Source organism: Vombatus ursinus, unplaced genomic scaffold, assembly GCF_900497805.2.
Source record: "Vombatus ursinus unplaced genomic scaffold, bare-nosed wombat genome assembly UNPS02000580.1, whole genome shotgun sequence".
NCBI classification, from domain to species: Eukaryota; Metazoa; Chordata; class Mammalia; order Diprotodontia; family Vombatidae; genus Vombatus; species Vombatus ursinus.
The window spans coordinates 31,075,506-31,092,608 of record NW_020940358.1 but is presented as its reverse complement, the minus strand read 5'-3'; the positions used below and the strand labels follow the sequence as shown (position 1 = coordinate 31,092,608).

Genomic DNA, 17,103 nt, shown 5'->3' with positions numbered 1-17,103 from the left:
AAACCTAGCAAGAAAAGAAACCAAGGACTTGTACTTTCCCAGGTTTGGCAAGTTTGCCAAAGAATTACATTATAATAATAGCTAATATTTATATAGCATTTACTATGTGCCAGGCACTGTTAAGCACTTTACAACTATTTCCTTATTTAATCCTTACACCAACACTGAGAGGTTGGTATTATTATGATCTCCATTTCACAGATGAGGAAACCGAGGCAAACAGAGATTAAGTCACTTGCCCAGGGTCACACTAGCACTAGTAAATGTCTGAGGCCAGATCTGAACTCAAATCATCCTGACTCCAGGCTCTACCCACTCTACCCACTGCTCCACCCAGCTGCACAGAAGTGCCTCTGAACAGGGAAAGTACCATTGAGTTGGTATTTAAGCCAAGGTACTCTACCCCAGCTATGTGTGGTAACCAAGCCTATGTTGTTAGCATGAGTGTTTCCTTCCAGGATGCCTAGGAAAGCACAGGTCCCTGCTAGGCTTCTATTAGTCTGTGTATGTCCATTGGAGGAGGCTGCTAAAATATGAGTGCCTATAGATGCTCAAGTTGCCAGGACAGTAACTGGTGCAGAGAATTCTGGGTAGACTAGTAACTACTGGTAGCTACAGTTTTATGTAGCCACAAGGCCCTATTGAACAGGAAGGGATGCTACTGGAAAGGGCAAAGGATACTCATAGCAGTGCCCTGCCCTTTGGGACACTCATTCCCCAACATACACCTCATTTAGCCTCCAAGGGTGAAGTAGAGGGAATGGCTGCTAAAATATTAGACAAGTCTTTTTATGAGGCTGTAGGGCCTAGAGGATCCCTAAGGCCTTGGAAATGGAAGTGCCATATTCAAACCATGGCTCTGTCGGCATGTCTGAGTGTAGTACAATAACTATCCCCTCGTTTGCCCCATTAGCAAAATGAGCATCATAAAATGTCACATCTAATAATGTCTCGTGTGATCAGCTTACAATTGCCCATGCTAATGTGACACCAAAAGGCTACAATGCCAGGAACTGCTCAGAAAAATTTACTGTGCAGAGTCCAAAACTCATTTCTATTTGACTCCTACCCAATGGCCTTTACACTACACCAAGGAGAGTCAGCAAATGGAAAAGGAAAGGGACCACCAGGCTCTTGACCACCAATCCACTATTGGCTCTAGCATTCCAGGCTCGTCTCTTAATTAAGAACCTTCCCTAAACTGTAAGCTTCAAGAAGGCAGAGACGACATTTTATGTTTTCATCCCCATTTCCACCCACACTCTCTCCAGCTCAGTGTGTTACGCATATTAGAAACCAATAAATATTTGCTGAAAAAAAAATCGATGGAAGATGGTGGTCATAGTAGAAAGGTCTAGACTCTGGCAATTTGGAAATATCCCCTGGACCAGGATCAGCACCACAAACTGGAAGCCAAAAAGCCTTGACAGATGCTCTTTGCTAATCCCAGCAGGCCCCAAAACAAACAGACCTTCCCTGTGACTCATTGCTTACTCAACTACTACATTTTTAAAGAAAAATAATAACAACCAGAAACCCTTAAAAAAAAAAACTGAACCCTACAACAGCTGCTTAAGACACTCTCCCAGGAGAATTAGAGGCTGCCTTGGCAATTTAACCAAGAAAATCACAGTTCTAGTTCAGTCTCCAACCAAGGCAAGATTACTCTTCCCTCATCTTCATGATGGAGTCCACCAGAGGCCCTTGGGTGTGGGGCTGTCCATTCTCACCTCTTTCTGTTTCTTGGCTTCTTCTAGGTCATTGAGCAGCATTCTGCGGTCCTTTCCTGTCTTGTCCATTAGGTTTTTCATCTGTTTCATGCCATTGAGAGCATTTTCAAATTCATTGCCTACGTACTTACTCCCCTGGGCAGACAAGTCTGCAACAGAAGGAAAGAGTGAGGCTGAGGGACAATCACAGAATGTTGGCACTGGTGGGGACCCCAAAGAGCATCTAGTCCAAGCCCCTGCAGCCTACCCCTCCCCCTACCCCATCCTCACCTCCACCAGGAGCCCATAAACTGCTCCCATCCTCAGTTTACAAATGAGTCAATGGAAGCCTAAAATGGGACTTGGGAGCCCACAGCTCATAGTCAGTGTTTACAAAAACGGAATTTGAGGTGGTAAAAGTTTGCACCTAAATCTTAGGCTTGGTCTGGGGTCTGGAAACTTGTGGCTTATCCAGCTAATGATAAGGTGAGACAAATGTCTCTCCTGTCTGTGGTGACTCAGTGTTATGTGAGATAATCAGATTTCTTCATTCACCACTCAGACCATTAAATCTACCTACCTTCTTTGGTGCTGAAGAGGGCATTCATTCATTCATTCATTCATTTGTTCATTCATTCATTCATTAGTTCATTCATTCATTTATTCATTCACTCAACTTATCCATGGGACTTCTCTGGGGCAAAGATATTGGAGTGCTTGCCATTTCCTTCTTCGAAGTGTCCCCATTTTACAGATGAGGAGCTGAGACAAATAGGGGTTAAGCGACTTGCCCAGGGTCACACAGCTAGTAAATGTCTGAGACCAGATTTGAACTAAAAGTTCTTGACTGCAGGCCCAATGCTCTATCCACTGCACCACACAGCTATCCCTAGGTGGGGGTTGTTGTTATTGTGTTTTTAAAATCATGTCTGACTCTTCATGACCTAATTTGGGGTTTTCTTGGCAAAGATAATGGAATGGTTTGCCTTTTTCTTCTCCAGCTCATTTTACAGATCAGGAAACTGAAGCAAATGAGGTTAAGTGACTTACCCCAGGGTCACACAGCTAGTAAGTATCTGAGTCCAGATTTGAATTCAGGAAGATGAGTCTTCCTGATTCCAGGCCTAGCACTCTATCCACTGTGCCACCTAGCTTCCAGGTTGGGGTTGCATACTGGCAAATAGTGGATAGGGAGACATGCACTCTCCTTTTCTTCCACATAATCAGAAAAGATCCAGCCACTGTTTGTGCCAAGAAAATTGGTCCAAAGAGAGGTGAAGGCAATCTAAGGCTCTTCCTGGGACTTACAGGAAGCAATCATAAGACTCAGAAGGTAGCTATGAAGGAAGCTGGTGGGGAAGACTGTAGGCTCTGAGCATTTCACGAGAGCCCCTCCTTGGACTGGGTGCCAACTTCTGGTCTGCTCACTGTCCTTTTGGGTTTGACTGAGATTGATGGAGAAGTGACCTCTGGAGAAGGGAGGTGTCCGTGTCCTCCGGAAGCCACTAGACCCAGAAGCCACACCAGCTCAGGAGCGCTTCCATTTTTAGCAGAAGCATTGATGCCTCAAAAAATCCATAGCTACAAATTGGGGCTGGAATTGTTGTTTTGACTGTTTAGACTTAAGAAAGTCTTAATTCAGATAAACGTATGTGTTATTGTTGCTGTTGTTCAGGTGCAGCCACCTCTTTGTAATCTCATTTGGGGTTTTCTAGGCCTGGCACTCTATCCACTGTGCCACGTAGCTGCTCCCTACTCCTCCCCCCCTACCCCCCACCACCCCCCTCCCCAGGCATGCTCCTTTATTACCCTATAAATAATTGCTTGAGCTCCACAGGACTGTTGAAAAAGGCTTAGAGAATGAAATCATCACCAGACTAAAGACCCAGTGACTCAGGCAGCAAGGTGGCTCAGTTGATAAGATGCAAGCTGCTGGACCTGGAGTGAGGAAGTCCTGGCTCTAAATCCTCAGACACTTACTAGCTTTGTGATCTTGGGCAAGTCCCTTAACCTCTATTTCCCTACCTGTAAAACTGGGATAATAATAACATACACCTCCCAGAGTTGTTATGAGGACATAATATATTGGCACCTAATAGGCAGTATATAAAATATTAGCTATTAATAATAAATGGCAATCATGTTTTTTTTAAGGTTTGCAAAATATTTTATGTACATTATCTCATCTGAGCCTTCCAACACCCCTGCTTAGACCTCAACCCATCTTCATTAGAACCACATCACTGCCCCACCATGTCAAAAATGTACTTGGCTTCCGTCGATGATAGAAGAGGTTTGAGCTGGCCCAGTGTGCAATACCTCTAGAATCAAACATTTTCTCCTCACACACAGCTGACATCTCATGCTGAGCAGCAGCCCCTCTACAGGTAACAGCATCCTTGTTCTCAAACCACCTTTCTGAGCAGAGCCTGCCATCACTCAATGCAGGTCCGTTTCTCTATGGTAAGTGGACACACACGGAGGCAGCTGTGATGGAAAGTCCTCTGGCTTTGGTGTCTGAGGATATGGATTTGAATCTCAGCTCTGCCACTTAAGACTTGGGCAAATCATCTGCCCTCCCTGGGTCTCATTTGGCTTCTGAGGTCTCTTCCAGCTCCAAACTGGGGATCATATGATTTGTCCCTTCGAGCTCCAAAGCCTACAATTCTATGACTTGTTGAACCCCGTTGGTATTCGACATCCCATCAAGATTACAAAAAGTGTAAGACCTGGTCCCTACTCCAAAGCTAATAATCTGGCTAAGAATACGATATTAATACACATTGGACAGTAAGAGAATAATATAAAATAGTATACACCAGAGGGTTAAATAGACTGTATGTTAAAGGAGTTCAGATATAGGCTACTGAACAGTGGATAAGGGAAGCCTTCCTGGTGGAGGTGGTGGCCCTTTTTGAGAACAACAACAAGGAAGGTGGGGTAGGCTTTGAAGGGGCAGCTGGGTGGGACAGAGGATAAAGCACCAGGCCTGGAGTCACAAAGATCCATCTTTGTGAGTTCAAATATAGCCTTAGACACTTACTAGCTGTACAACCTTAGGCAAGTTGCATAACCCTGTTTGCCTCAATTTCCTCATTTGCAAAAGAGTTAGAGAAGGAAATGGCAAATCACTCCAGTATCTTTGCCAAGAAAACCCAAAATGGAGTCATGAAAGGTTGGGCATGACTGAACAATAACAACAAAAAGGCTTTGAAGAGGTGGAAAGCAATGAGAACAACCTAAGCTGAGGAACAAGACAGGTGAATACAGGGCAACCAGAATGAGCAGAGCAGGCTTGGGGCACAGAAAGACTGGCTGGGCAGGACTGAATTGTGGTAGATAAGCTAAGTAGATAGGGTGAGGTCAGATCGAGGGAGGCTTTGAAAGTCAGACTGAGACATTTAGGCTGGTTGCCTAAGAAAAGGGAAGTGAGGGAGTCTGGGAGACAAAGTAGGAAACTCATTCCTTTATACCACAAATGTTCAGGGAGTAGATAGCATATACAATGCACAGTACCAGGTGCTAGGGGGAATTCAGAAGATGCATAGAACACCTCTTTGATTGACTTTTTGTACAAATTGTGCCCCACGCCTGGAATATGCTCCTTCTTTAATCTCTTCCACTTAGAATATCCCAGCTTTTGTCAAGACTCTACAGGAAACCTTTCCTGAGCCTTCTCCCCAGCTGCTAGTGCCTCTTCCCTCCCCAATAAAATTACCCTGAATTTACTTTGTATATATTTGTATGTATGTATATATATGTGTATATGTATGTATGTGTATGTGAACATGTTTATGGCTTTCCCAGGAGTAGAGTCATTAAAAAGATGCATTATTCTCATCAGCTTTGCTGCTGAACCCTAAGGACCATGAGCCCTTTCCTTCTGACTTGCAGCTGAAATCTTCTCTAGGTGTTATCTACCCCATCAGAATGTGGGCCCCTTCAAAGCAGGGCCTTTCAAATTTTTCTATTTATACAGCCAACACTTGGCACTTAATAAATGCTTTTTCACTCATTCATTTATTCATTTGTTTGTGTTTCCCCCCAAAAGAGAAGGTAAGGTCCCTGAAGGCAGGAACTATTTCATTTTTGCCTTTGTGTGCCCAGCACTTGGCACCATGCCTAGAACATTGTAGAGCTTCATAAATAATTGCTAATTATTTGATGTTTGATTTTGTGTCCCGGTTATTTGTATGTGTGTCTAATTCTTTCCTCCCCTAACTAGGTTGTATATTTCATGAGTAGGAACCTGGTCTTATCTAACCTTTTCAACTTTCTGAGTGCCTGGAACATAATGGGTATTAATGTGCTCAATCAAAAAGGAGAATATCTGAAAAGTGCCTAGCACAGTGCCTGGCACACAGTAGGAGCTTAATAAATGTTTGTTCCCTTTACTCTACCCCATCTTCTTACTAGAAATCTTTTGGAATGCCTGGTCTCCTCCACACTTCCACTCCAGCACCACCCTCTGCCTAAGGCTTTCCTGGTCCCACTCACCCACCCAGCAGCCAGTGCCTTCTTCCCTAAGGTTCCCTTGTAGATATCTGTAGTGTGTATACTTCCATCTGTGCATGTTATCTCTCCCATTAGAATGTAAGCTCTTTGAAGGCAGGGACTGTTTGACTTTGTATCCCCAGCACCCAGTCCATGACTGTGCATATAGTAGCATGGAATAATTACTTGTTGATGGATTGAGTCATATTGAAAACCTGGTCCTTATAATAGTTTAAAATCTATAGAGAAATATGACAGCATTACCAACTTACCCTGGAGGTCATTGGGAGAAATCAGTGCCTCTCCTCTCTTCCAGGTTAGCAAAAGCCCAAGGAACAAAAGCAGAGACAGGGACTTCATTTTCCTTTGGTGTTTGGTTCCAGAGTCTTAAGGCAAGGAGGCTGCATGAAGAAAAAGGAAGATATGGGTCATAGTAACCGTGGAGACAGAGCTTGCCGGCATCCACGGCCCATCAGGCCGCCTTCCGGCATACTGGGAAAATGGCAGCTGCCGAGGGCACTAGAATCCAAGTTTTAGGCACAGAATGCAAACAGATTCAGTGTCAGCGTCAATCACTTCTTGACCCTGGGCTCCAGTTACCCTGGTAATAAAATAAGGCAGAGGTCTTGGCCATCTCCAGTAAAGCCAAAAAGACAGTGAAGCCCACTGATACAGATGGCGTACAAAGAAGACAGAGCATTATTCTGGGGAGCTGTCTTTCCAGAACTGGGGGCAAGGATGGGACAGTGAACTGGGCCAAAGGGGCACTGAGCCAGGAGTGATGGGCCACGTCTTTCAGAAGCCTTTCTAAGAATTAGACTGTAAATATGCAGGTAATGAAGAAACTTTATTTAAACAGAACAAAACAAAACAACACAAAAAACTCCTCTACTATGCACAAGATGTGAACAGATCAGATCATCTTGAAAATAAAACTCTTTGTTTTTAATAATAATAGCATGTATATAGTGCTTTCACTAAGGTTTTCAAAGTGCTTTACATATGTTATGTCATTTGGTCCTCACAGCAACCCTGAGAGGGACAGCCTATTATTGTCCCCATTTCACAGGGGAGGACACTGAGGCACAGAGAGATTAAGTGACTTGCCCAGGGTCACACAGACAGTGCCTGAGGCAAGATTACAATTTGGTTCTTCCTTGCCATCCATAGTGCAACCTAGCTGTCTCACTTCATGTGGACAGAATTTAATACACTTCATCTCATCTACTTACAAGTTCTTGAGTTTTTGAGGCTATCATGGCCTTTTTGAATGCAGTTTCTGTGATCACCCCGTTCAAAATAGTGTAATAATATCTAAAACGGAATGATAGTTGTGATATAACAGAAAGAGCCCCTGCCTAGAAATTTGGAGGTCTGAGCTGGAGTTCAAGGTCTGCCACTAACTGACTGTGTGACCTTGGGCAAGTCACTTAGCTTCTCTTGGGCCTTGTCTCCTCATCTATAAAATGAAGTATTTGGAGTAGATGGTTCCTAACGTTCCTCTCAGCCCTGACGTTCTGTGTCTGCTGCCTTGCCCAAGACTGTGAGAGCAGATGAGGAATCCTGCAGGGAAGACAATTTCCCTTCTAGTCTCTGAGGCCCGACGAAGCCCCGACTGGGCAGGGTTTGGGAAGGACCACCAGGCTGGGTTTGGTTTGTTTTTTCCTTTAAACAGAACTCCTCCCTTCATTAGTCTCCTAGCCAGTGTAACCTGCAACAGTGTGACCATAGCCTTGGGGCCAGAAAACCTGGCCCAGGGCCTCCCTCTTATGCAATGATACTTTCCCAGAAACTAAGGGAGATGTTGCACAAGCCCTGAAACCCCCCTCCCCCCGTCAGCTGAAGGCCACCCATTTCCCATAACCCGTCTGGGGGGAGGTGGGGTCCCTTTTTCCTAGAACGGTCCATTGTCTCTCCATCAAAAGGGAGTAGGAGCATTCTAAGGACTGGGGAAACAAGTGGGCAAACTTGGGGTGGGGCCCAGGCAAAGTTGGACAAGGGCAAATACCCCCTCAAAGACCTGTTTTTGGTTCAGCGGCCCCCTTCCTAATACTTACAGAAACATTAATGAAAGGACGCCTCAGAGAAATTGCACAACTAATGAGCTGTCTGAGCTGTCTTTCCAGAACTGAGGGCAAGGATGGGACAGTGAACTGGCACCGAGCCAGGAGTGCCCATCCGCACGGCCTGCGGCTGGGAACAGCCTGTGATTTTTTTTCCAGATACCTCCTCCTACGCACACACTGTCCAAAATACTGTGTCAACCTGCTCAGTGAGGCCTGAGGGCTCCTCCTCCAGGGAATCCTGATAGGATCAGGGACTTAGAGTCAAAGGAGGCTTTAGAGACCATCTAGTAGTCCAATTCCCTCAGAGACAGCTGGCGGCTCAGTGGGTAGAGCCTTTGGCCTGGAGTCAGGAAGACCTGAGTATAAATGCAGCCTCAAACACGTGCTAGCTGTGTGACACTGGGCAAACCTCTGTCTGCCTCAGTTTCCTCAACTGTAAAATGGGATAATAATAATTAGCACCTATCTCCCAGAGTTGTGAGGATCAAATGAGGTATTTGTAAAACACTTAGAACAGTACCTGGCATGTAGTAGACACTTAATAAATGCTTATTCCATTCCATTTTGCAGGGGAAAGAATTGGGGCCTAGAGAGGCAAAGAGATTGATCAAGGTCACATAGGTAGCAAGAAATAGAATTCAAATTCAGACCCTCTGAATCAAAATCCAACATTCTTCTACTATAGTTTTACTCCCTAAAGAAAGTAAACACTTAAGGCAGAGATACTGTTATAGTACAGTGTAAAAAATAATGAATTTGAGTCAGAGGATCTGGGTTTTAATAATAACAACAACAATAATAAACATTCATGTAGTGTTTTATGGGGGCAGCTAGGTGACACAGTGGATAGAGTGCCAAGCCTGGAGTCCGGAAGACCCATCTTTGTGAGTTCAAATCTGGCCTTAGACACTTACTAGCTGTACCACCCTGGGCAAGTCACTTAACCTTGTTTGCCTCAGTTTCCTCATCTGTAAAATGAGCTGGAGAAGGAAATGGCAAACCACTCCAGTATCTTGGTCAAGAAAACCCCAAATGGGGTCATGAAGTCAGACATGACTGAAACAACTCAACAACAACAATAGTACTTTATAGCTATACTTTGTAAAGTACTTAAAAAGTGCTTTGTAAATATTATTTCAGCTAATAAGTGATTGAGGCCATATTTGAATTTCTGACTCCAGGTCCAAGGTTTCATCCACTCTACCCGCTAGCTGCTTTAAGCTCTAGCACTTACCACCTATGTTATCTTGGGCAAATCTACTGACCTCTCTGGGTCTGGGTTTCCTATGATTCTATGAAAGCAACAGTGATTTCAATTTCTACTACTGGTCTCCGAGCCTGGCTTCCTTCAGGATTCAGCTCAAATCCCACCTTCGGAGGGCCTTTCCCAGTCCCCCGTCCCCCCACCCTTACTGCCTCCCCTCTGAGATTACTTTCCATCCACTCTGTATATATCTAGTATGTACATTACTGTGTGCAAGTTGCTCCCTCTTTAGAATCTAAGTTCCTTGAGGGAAGGGACTGTTTTTTAGCTTTCTTTGTGTTCCAGGGCTTAGCATACAGTACACATTCAATAAATATTCTTTGACAGAAGAAGTCCTGCGTGCCTATGAAAACAGCACATCTACTTATAAGTTTTGCATAAAGTTTGGCATTGGGAATGGGAGTGAATTGGAGCTCAGCTATGTGGGCTGATGAACTGAGGTACACATGAATGAGCATTACTCAGATCCTGTTCAAAAATAGCCTGGTCCTGTTCATGCTAACCTATCTGCCTTCCTTTCCAAAGCTCTGCCTAAATGTAGTTTTGTTTGCCTGACCTTGCTCCATATCGATTGAATTTCCCCATCACCTTCCAGCTTGTCAGCCAGTGCCTGCTGGGTGGGACGCGGGTGCAGTGCTGCCCAGCTGCTCCCATTGGGTGATCTTTACCCCTCCCCTCCCTGCATTCCCCAGGCACATCAATCCGGGGCTGTATCCCTGAGATCAGATGACTTGAAGTGACTTTGCAGGTATTCTGTTCTCGGTCAGGGCTGGTGTCACAGACTCAGACAGGCCTAGCATCATAAGGGCTGGGTTTGAATGGGCTTAGGAGGGCACGGCATGAAGGGGAAAGGAGGAGACAGGGGAAAGAGAACGCCAAAAGGGCTGGTCCAGACAGTGGCTTTTTTCCACCTCCACCACAAAAGAATAATTCCCCCCTTAGAATCAAAGCACATGCATAGTTCAAAGGAGAGATGTAATTCACCACCCCTAAAAGTACCCAAACCCTTATTCTGCAACATGTGGGGTCTTGAGCAAGGAGAGAGTAGGGAGGTTCAGAGAGAACAGCTAAGGCAAATGCAAGGACGTGAAAGATGGGGAACCATATATAGGGAAGAGCAAAAAGTCAATTTGGCTGCACTGCAGTGTGTGTGTGTGTGTGTGTGTGTGTGTGTGTGTGTGTGTGTGTGTGTGTAAGAGAGAGAGAAAGACAGACAGACAGACAGACAGAGAAGAGAGGGGGAAAGGGACAAGGTTATGAAAGACTTTAAATGCCAAAATGAGTAGTTTATATTTGATCCTGGAGGCAATAGGGAGAATGGAAAGGTGGGGAGTGGGGGGAAGGGAAGAAGAAGAGGCAGACAATTTCAGGCACTCCAAGCTTCCCTATTGAGCCAAACTAAGCATTGGATCAATTGAAGGTTTTCTGCCTTTATCAGAAATTCCTTCCTCTCCCCACCTCACCAATCACCATTCAACTCCGTTCAATACAACAAGCATCCAATCAATAAACATTTCCTTAGCTCCCATCGCGTGCCAAGCACTGTGCCTATAATACTCACTTGCCGTTGTTTTATTTTTTAACAGCCTTATAGGACAGACTCCCCCCACCCCCATCCTAGGGTCTCCCACATTCATAGAATCTTAGAGTAGGAAGGAAATTTGGAAGTCACCTCTCCCAGCCCCTCATCCCTCAGCCTCTCAGATTCAGAGCAAAGAGGATGCAGGAAGTTGGTCTAATCAATACACTGCTGCTCAAGGATGCCTATTCTTGGATGATTAACTGCAAAGGTTTGGAGGATACCAGAGAAAGGGAAGGATAATTGCAGAGACTTTTAGAGGTCCTGAATGATGTTAAAGGGCTCGTGGGGGTCCAAATTAAATAGTGACCTCCTGAAACTCTATGGCAGGGGTGGGGAACCTTCGGCCTCGAGGCCACATGTTGCCGTCTCTGTCCTTGGGTGCAGCCTTTTGATTGAGTCCAAGTTTTACAGAACAAATTCTTTTACTAAGGGGATTTGTTCTGTGTTTGGATTCAGTCAAAGAGCCACACTTGAGAACCTAGAGGGCCACATGTGGCCTGGAGGCTGAAGGTTCCCCACCCCTGCTCTATGGATATGGCTCAAGATGCTAAGGAAAGACCCTAGAATGACCCTAACTTTGCCTGGAAATCTCCACAAGGCAGCAAATCATCCCCTAAAATCCTCTGGTTTGGACTGACAGCCCTGAGTTAGTCCCAGACGCCTTTAGGATCTGATATTCCGGGCAGGGGAATACCAGAAGCATGACGGCACCTCAAGCACCGACAGTCAGTCAGTCAACAGTCAACAAGCCCACCGTGTCTCAGAAAGCACATCACAGTACCTGGAGTAGTGGGGTGGAGATGACATTGAATTAGATTTAGAGGAGCCGGGTTCTGGTCCCACCCTTCTACTTCTAGCCATGCTGACTTTAGGCAAATCACTCCACCCCTCTCCAGTCTCAGTTTCCACTTTCTGTAAAACAGGAAGTATATTATCTGATCTCTACCCTTTGAGGTGTTGTGAAGATGAAGTAAAGCAATGGAAAGAAGGAACTTGGAAAACCATAAAGGAGGTTACAAATGTAAGCTATAATTCTTAACATTTCTGGGATCAAGTAAGAAATAACCCATATGCTGAAAAAGGAGAGGGAGAGAGTTGAAGGAAGCTACTCAGGGTCTCAGGCTGCTAGGTGGCCCTAGGTGGCAGAGTGAGCCAGGAGTCAGGAAGACCTCAGCCTTCGACACTTACTAGTTATGTGACCCTGAGCAAGTCATGTAATTGCCGCCTGCCTCAGTTTCCTCATCTGTAAAACGGGGATAGTAGGTTGTCATGAGGATAAAATGGGATATTTGTAAAGTACTAAGCACAGTGCCTGGTACATAGTAGGTACTTAATAAATGCTTATTAAATCCAAATCCTAATATGATAGGGGCTCAGTAATAACCTCTGTGCTGAAAAGTAGGGGTGAGGGAACCTAGTCAGGGGTTGCTAGATACCTTGTGGGGATAAGAAGCCATCCATTATCTATACTTTCCACTTTTTCCAATTCTTTTGCTGATCTGGTTCTTCCAGCTTAATTCCTTTATGAGTCTGTCAGTATTTTTCAGTGTCATCTTGTCCACCCACACCACCTTACCCTCCCACCAGAATTTTAAGCCTTGAGCCGATGGATAACCCAGGGATGGGTAAATACCTGCTGCAACTGGGTGGAACCCTCAAATGCTCAGTCATTAAGTCTATCTAACTTTATTCAGCAAACATTCTGCCTACAAAATCATTCTGCGGTTTAAAAAAAAAAAGATAAAATAGACATTATCCCCACCCTCAACAAGGCAGCCAGGTGGTAACCTCAGATAGCCCAGGTAGCTGTGCAATTCTGGGCAAGTCACTTATCATCTGTCTGCCTCAGTTACCTCAACTGTAAAATGGGGATCATAATAGCACCTACCTCCTAGGGTTGTTGTAAGGATAAAATGAGGTATTATTTGTAAAGTGCGTAGCACAGTGCTTGGCACATAGCAGATAATATATTTCCTCCTTTCTTTCTCCCTTCCTTCCTTTGTTCCTCCCTTTCTTTTTTTCTCTCTCCCTCCCTTCCTCCTTTCTTCCCTTCCTTTGTTCCTCCCTTCCTTCTTTCCTGCCTCCTTCCCTTCTTCCTTCCTCCCTTTTTCTCTTCCTTCCTTTGTCCCTCCCTTTCTTCTTTTCTCCTTCTTTCCCTCTCTTCCTTCCTCCTTCCCTCCCTTCCTTTCTTTCTTCATTCTTTTCTTCCACCCATCCTTCCTTCCTCCCTCCCTTACTTAAAAATTTATGCACCTAATTTGAATTTTAGGGATTTGGAAAAAAATCTTCAGAATGAAGGCCCTCGTTTTTTTTTTTCTATCCTCTCTACGGTCAGGCAGATCATCAGATCTAATCACCATCATCATTAGAGATACATCCAAACATCTTACAGAATAGTGTCATAGAAAACGACAAAACTGAAAGACAATTGACTTGTATTATGGTCCCAGCCCGTCACGAACAAAGTATTTGACTTTAGGAAGATATTTTGCTTCCCTGAGCCTCCATTTCCTTCTCTGTCAAATGAGGATGTTTGATGATCTCTAAGATCCTTTTCTCCTCCAATATTTTACCCACTCATGTAACTGGAGAAGGGAAGGCTGAGGTAGCTCTGACTCATCAGAAAGAAGACAGCTGAATGTGGGGAAAAAGGGAAAGAAACTCCTACTATGCACCAGAGACTGTGGTAAGCACTTTACAATATTATCTCATTCAACCCTCACAACAACCCTATTACTATCCCTATTTTACAGTAGGGAAGACTGAGGCACACAGAGGTTACATGACTTTCCCAGGGTTATACAGCTAGTATCTGCAGCTGGTTTTGAACTTAGGTCTTTCTAGGTCTCTTTTAGGCCAGCACTCTATCCATTGAGCCACCTAGCTGCCTAAGGGAGGGAGAGAGGTTCATGGATAAAGAAGTAGACACAGAGTTAGGAAGACATGTTCCCTTGTGTGACTCAGGACAAGATTCCCTGGTCCTCAGTTTCTTCATCTATAAAATGGGAAAAATAATAGTTACTATTTCCCAAGGTTGGTGTGAGGGTCAAACAAGATTTTAAATACACACACATATATATATATATATATATATATTTTATATATATACACACAATACATATATTATATATTGATGACAATTATATACAAATATACATGTTATATATAATATATTAATATACTGATTTACAAATTTTAAAGCAAATGTTAGCTAATTTTATCTTTAAATCTTACAATAAGTTACATTAGCACAGAGCTCAAAGTACTTCACAGGAAATGACAGGCAGAACAAGCAGACTTTGTTAGCCATGCCTGTGGGCTCTGAGTAGCCTCCACCAAGTAGTAGCCAAGAAGAAATTGATGGGTCTGTGATGGCTTAGAGCATTAGAGGCTTATCTGGAAGCTTTGCCCCTATACAATATCATCCCCCTGCCTCTAGGCTCACCCTCTTTCCTTGGTCAATTGATGGGTAATCCTAAACCTCGGGATTTCAAAGCCTACCTTTGAATGCTTACTGTCTGTGTAAAGTCGCTTCTCATAACCGGGCCTCATCCATAAAACGAGGGAGGTAGACTAGATGTCCACTGAGGTCCCTTTCAGTTCTATCACAACAGCACGAGCTACTGATGCTACAAACTCCTAACTCTTGTGGGTGATTTGGAGATACTGACACGCCAAAAAAGACTCAGAATCTAGCTATGAGTTATAACCAGCATGAGCCTCAGATATCATCTAGTAATTCCCTTCCCCCTCTTTTTGAAGGTGGGGAACTAGAACCCAGACAAGTAAAATGATTTGCCCAAGGTCACACAGCTAATTAATAACATAGGTCGGCGCTCCAACCCAAGGATCTAGACACCAAAACTTTCCTTGACATCACAAAACTGCTTTACTACCTGTTCCAAGCAAATTTAGCTGTTTGTCTGAAAAGCAAGAGGGAAAAAAGACCCTGAGGGAAATATTCTTTGTTCCAAGACTCATGACCAAGGGAGAATGTTTGGCCTCAGTCAATTAACTAGAAAGGGCTTGCCTTTCTTCTCTGGCAGTAATATTCCTTGTTCCAGGTGACCAGGGCACTTGTAAGGACTATGAAGCCCAGACCCTGGGTTTTACATTTATATTGTATTTTCTGTTTGCCCACTCTGCAGGTCACAGTGACCTTCCCTTGAAAGAAAGGCAGAAAATCCTCCCAGTTGCTGCCAGCACCCATTTCTGTCAAGCCATACAGGAGCTCCCATTACTCTCAGGAGATAGGAGATTTCTCTGTGATTTACTGAAACTGGTTGGGAGGTGGGGAGTGGGAGGAAAGGGGGCAGGGAGGATGAGGATAGGATTATCCATTTGGAACCGGGAGGAGCCTCAAGGGTCAATGAGTGGAAGCTTCTCCTTTTGCATATGAGAAAACTGAGGCTCAGGAAGGTTAAATAATTCACCTAAAGTAACACGGGTGGGACATACCATAGCAAGGCTTCAAACCTGGGTCCTCTGACTGCCAAGTTCAGGATTCTCCCCACTGAAGAGAAAGGATAGCTATAAGAATAGATGGACCCAGAGAGTTCTTTATAAATTATCCTTTCATCTCTCTTCACAAAGCTTACTTCTCATTCATTCTTCATCACATGGGGAAAGAAGAAAGGAAAGAAGAGAGGGTAAAAGTCAAATATAATTGTCATCTATTCACTAGACACTTGGATACCCCTTACCTGGGCAGAGAAGGAGCCAAAGACTATGCCAAGGTATAATAACAATAGGAAAGAATAATATAAGGATAATAACTTGTCCCAGAACCGTTTCTTTCTAGCCAATTGAAAAAAAATAAGCATGAGGAAAAATAATAATAACAGCAATAATAATAGTGTCTAATCTTTACACAGCACTCTAAGGTGCACAAAACATCTTAAATTATTATCTTATTTGATCCTTCCAATTTCTCTATGAGACAGGTGCTGTTATTATCCCCTTTTACAGGTGAGGAATCTAAGGCTGAGAAGGATTTTGAGCCTAAAAAAAATAACAGAAATAATAATAATAGCTGGCGTTTCTATCACACTTTAAAAGTTTGCAAAACCCTCGACTCCCATTATTAGCTCATCTAAGCCTCCCAAACCACCCTGTCAGGTAGGTATTGCCTCACAGGTTTCATCTCTGATTTAAAAACTTCACAGCCCTAGCAGAATCATTGAATTTCAAAGCAAAAAAAGAAAAGAAAAGACTCTTAAAATTATCTTGTCTAATCATATTGCCTCATTTTTTACAGATGGGGAAACTGAGGCCCGGGGAAGGGAAATGATTTGCCCAGGGTCTCATGCAGATGATTAGAGGCAGTTAGTATTAGAAGCCAAGTTTCCCAACTCCTAGTCCAGGGCTTTCTCCGGTCTCTCAAAACACAATCTGCCTGAGCCAACAGATGCCCCTTGAGCAGTCACAAACATTCCTTCCCTCCTGTAAGAACCTGTTATCTCCCCAGCTCTGCTAAAAGCAGATGACTCCTGGGACAGGTGCATACCCTCCAGCAAATCCTCCCTATCTATTTCTGTGCAAAATCTTTGCAGTTGAAAGAGATTTTACAAAGCATCTCACCCTGTCAGGAGGATGCCGGGAGGCCCAGCTCAGCTCCTCTCCTCTCCTCTCCTCTCCTCTCCTGTCCTCTCCTCTCCACTCTTTTCTTGCCTGCGCCCGTGGTGATGTCTGATGGCTGGCGCTGCAGGCAGTATTTATAACCCTCTGCGCACGCACCCCTGCCTCTCTCACTCCCGTCTGCAAACCTTCATGAGTCATACACAAAGAACGCCCTGGAAACGTTCAGGGAGCGTTCTGGAAGCTGGCAGCTGGAGTCAGGGCAGGCTGCGGCGGGAGAAGCAGTGGCAGCAGGGGGCACCTGCGCTCTGTGGATGGAGGAGGAGGAGGAAAAGGACTGCAGCTTACCCGGGACTCAGCTCCCGGGCAGCAGTGAGGCAGCGACGGAGAGAGGAGAGAGTTATGGCATTA

At 44.4% G+C, this 17,103-nt stretch overlaps 1 protein-coding gene across 1 annotated transcript in view; it reads right to left on the bottom strand.

Annotated features, from left to right (window-relative positions):
* CLU (clusterin) overlaps nucleotides 1-16,812 on the bottom strand; it is a 32,601-nt gene extending 15,789 nt beyond the window's left edge. The window contains exons 1-3 of the mRNA XM_027852293.1: nucleotides 16,696-16,812; nucleotides 6,476-6,604; nucleotides 1,731-1,879 (exon numbers count right to left, since the gene is read on the bottom strand). Coding sequence (XP_027708094.1) covers nucleotides 1,731-1,879; nucleotides 6,476-6,563 — 237 coding nt within the window. The 5' untranslated portion in view covers nucleotides 6,564-6,604; nucleotides 16,696-16,812. The remainder of the gene's footprint in view (nucleotides 1-1,730; nucleotides 1,880-6,475; nucleotides 6,605-16,695) is intronic.
* Nucleotides 16,813-17,103: the final 291 nt, after the last annotated feature.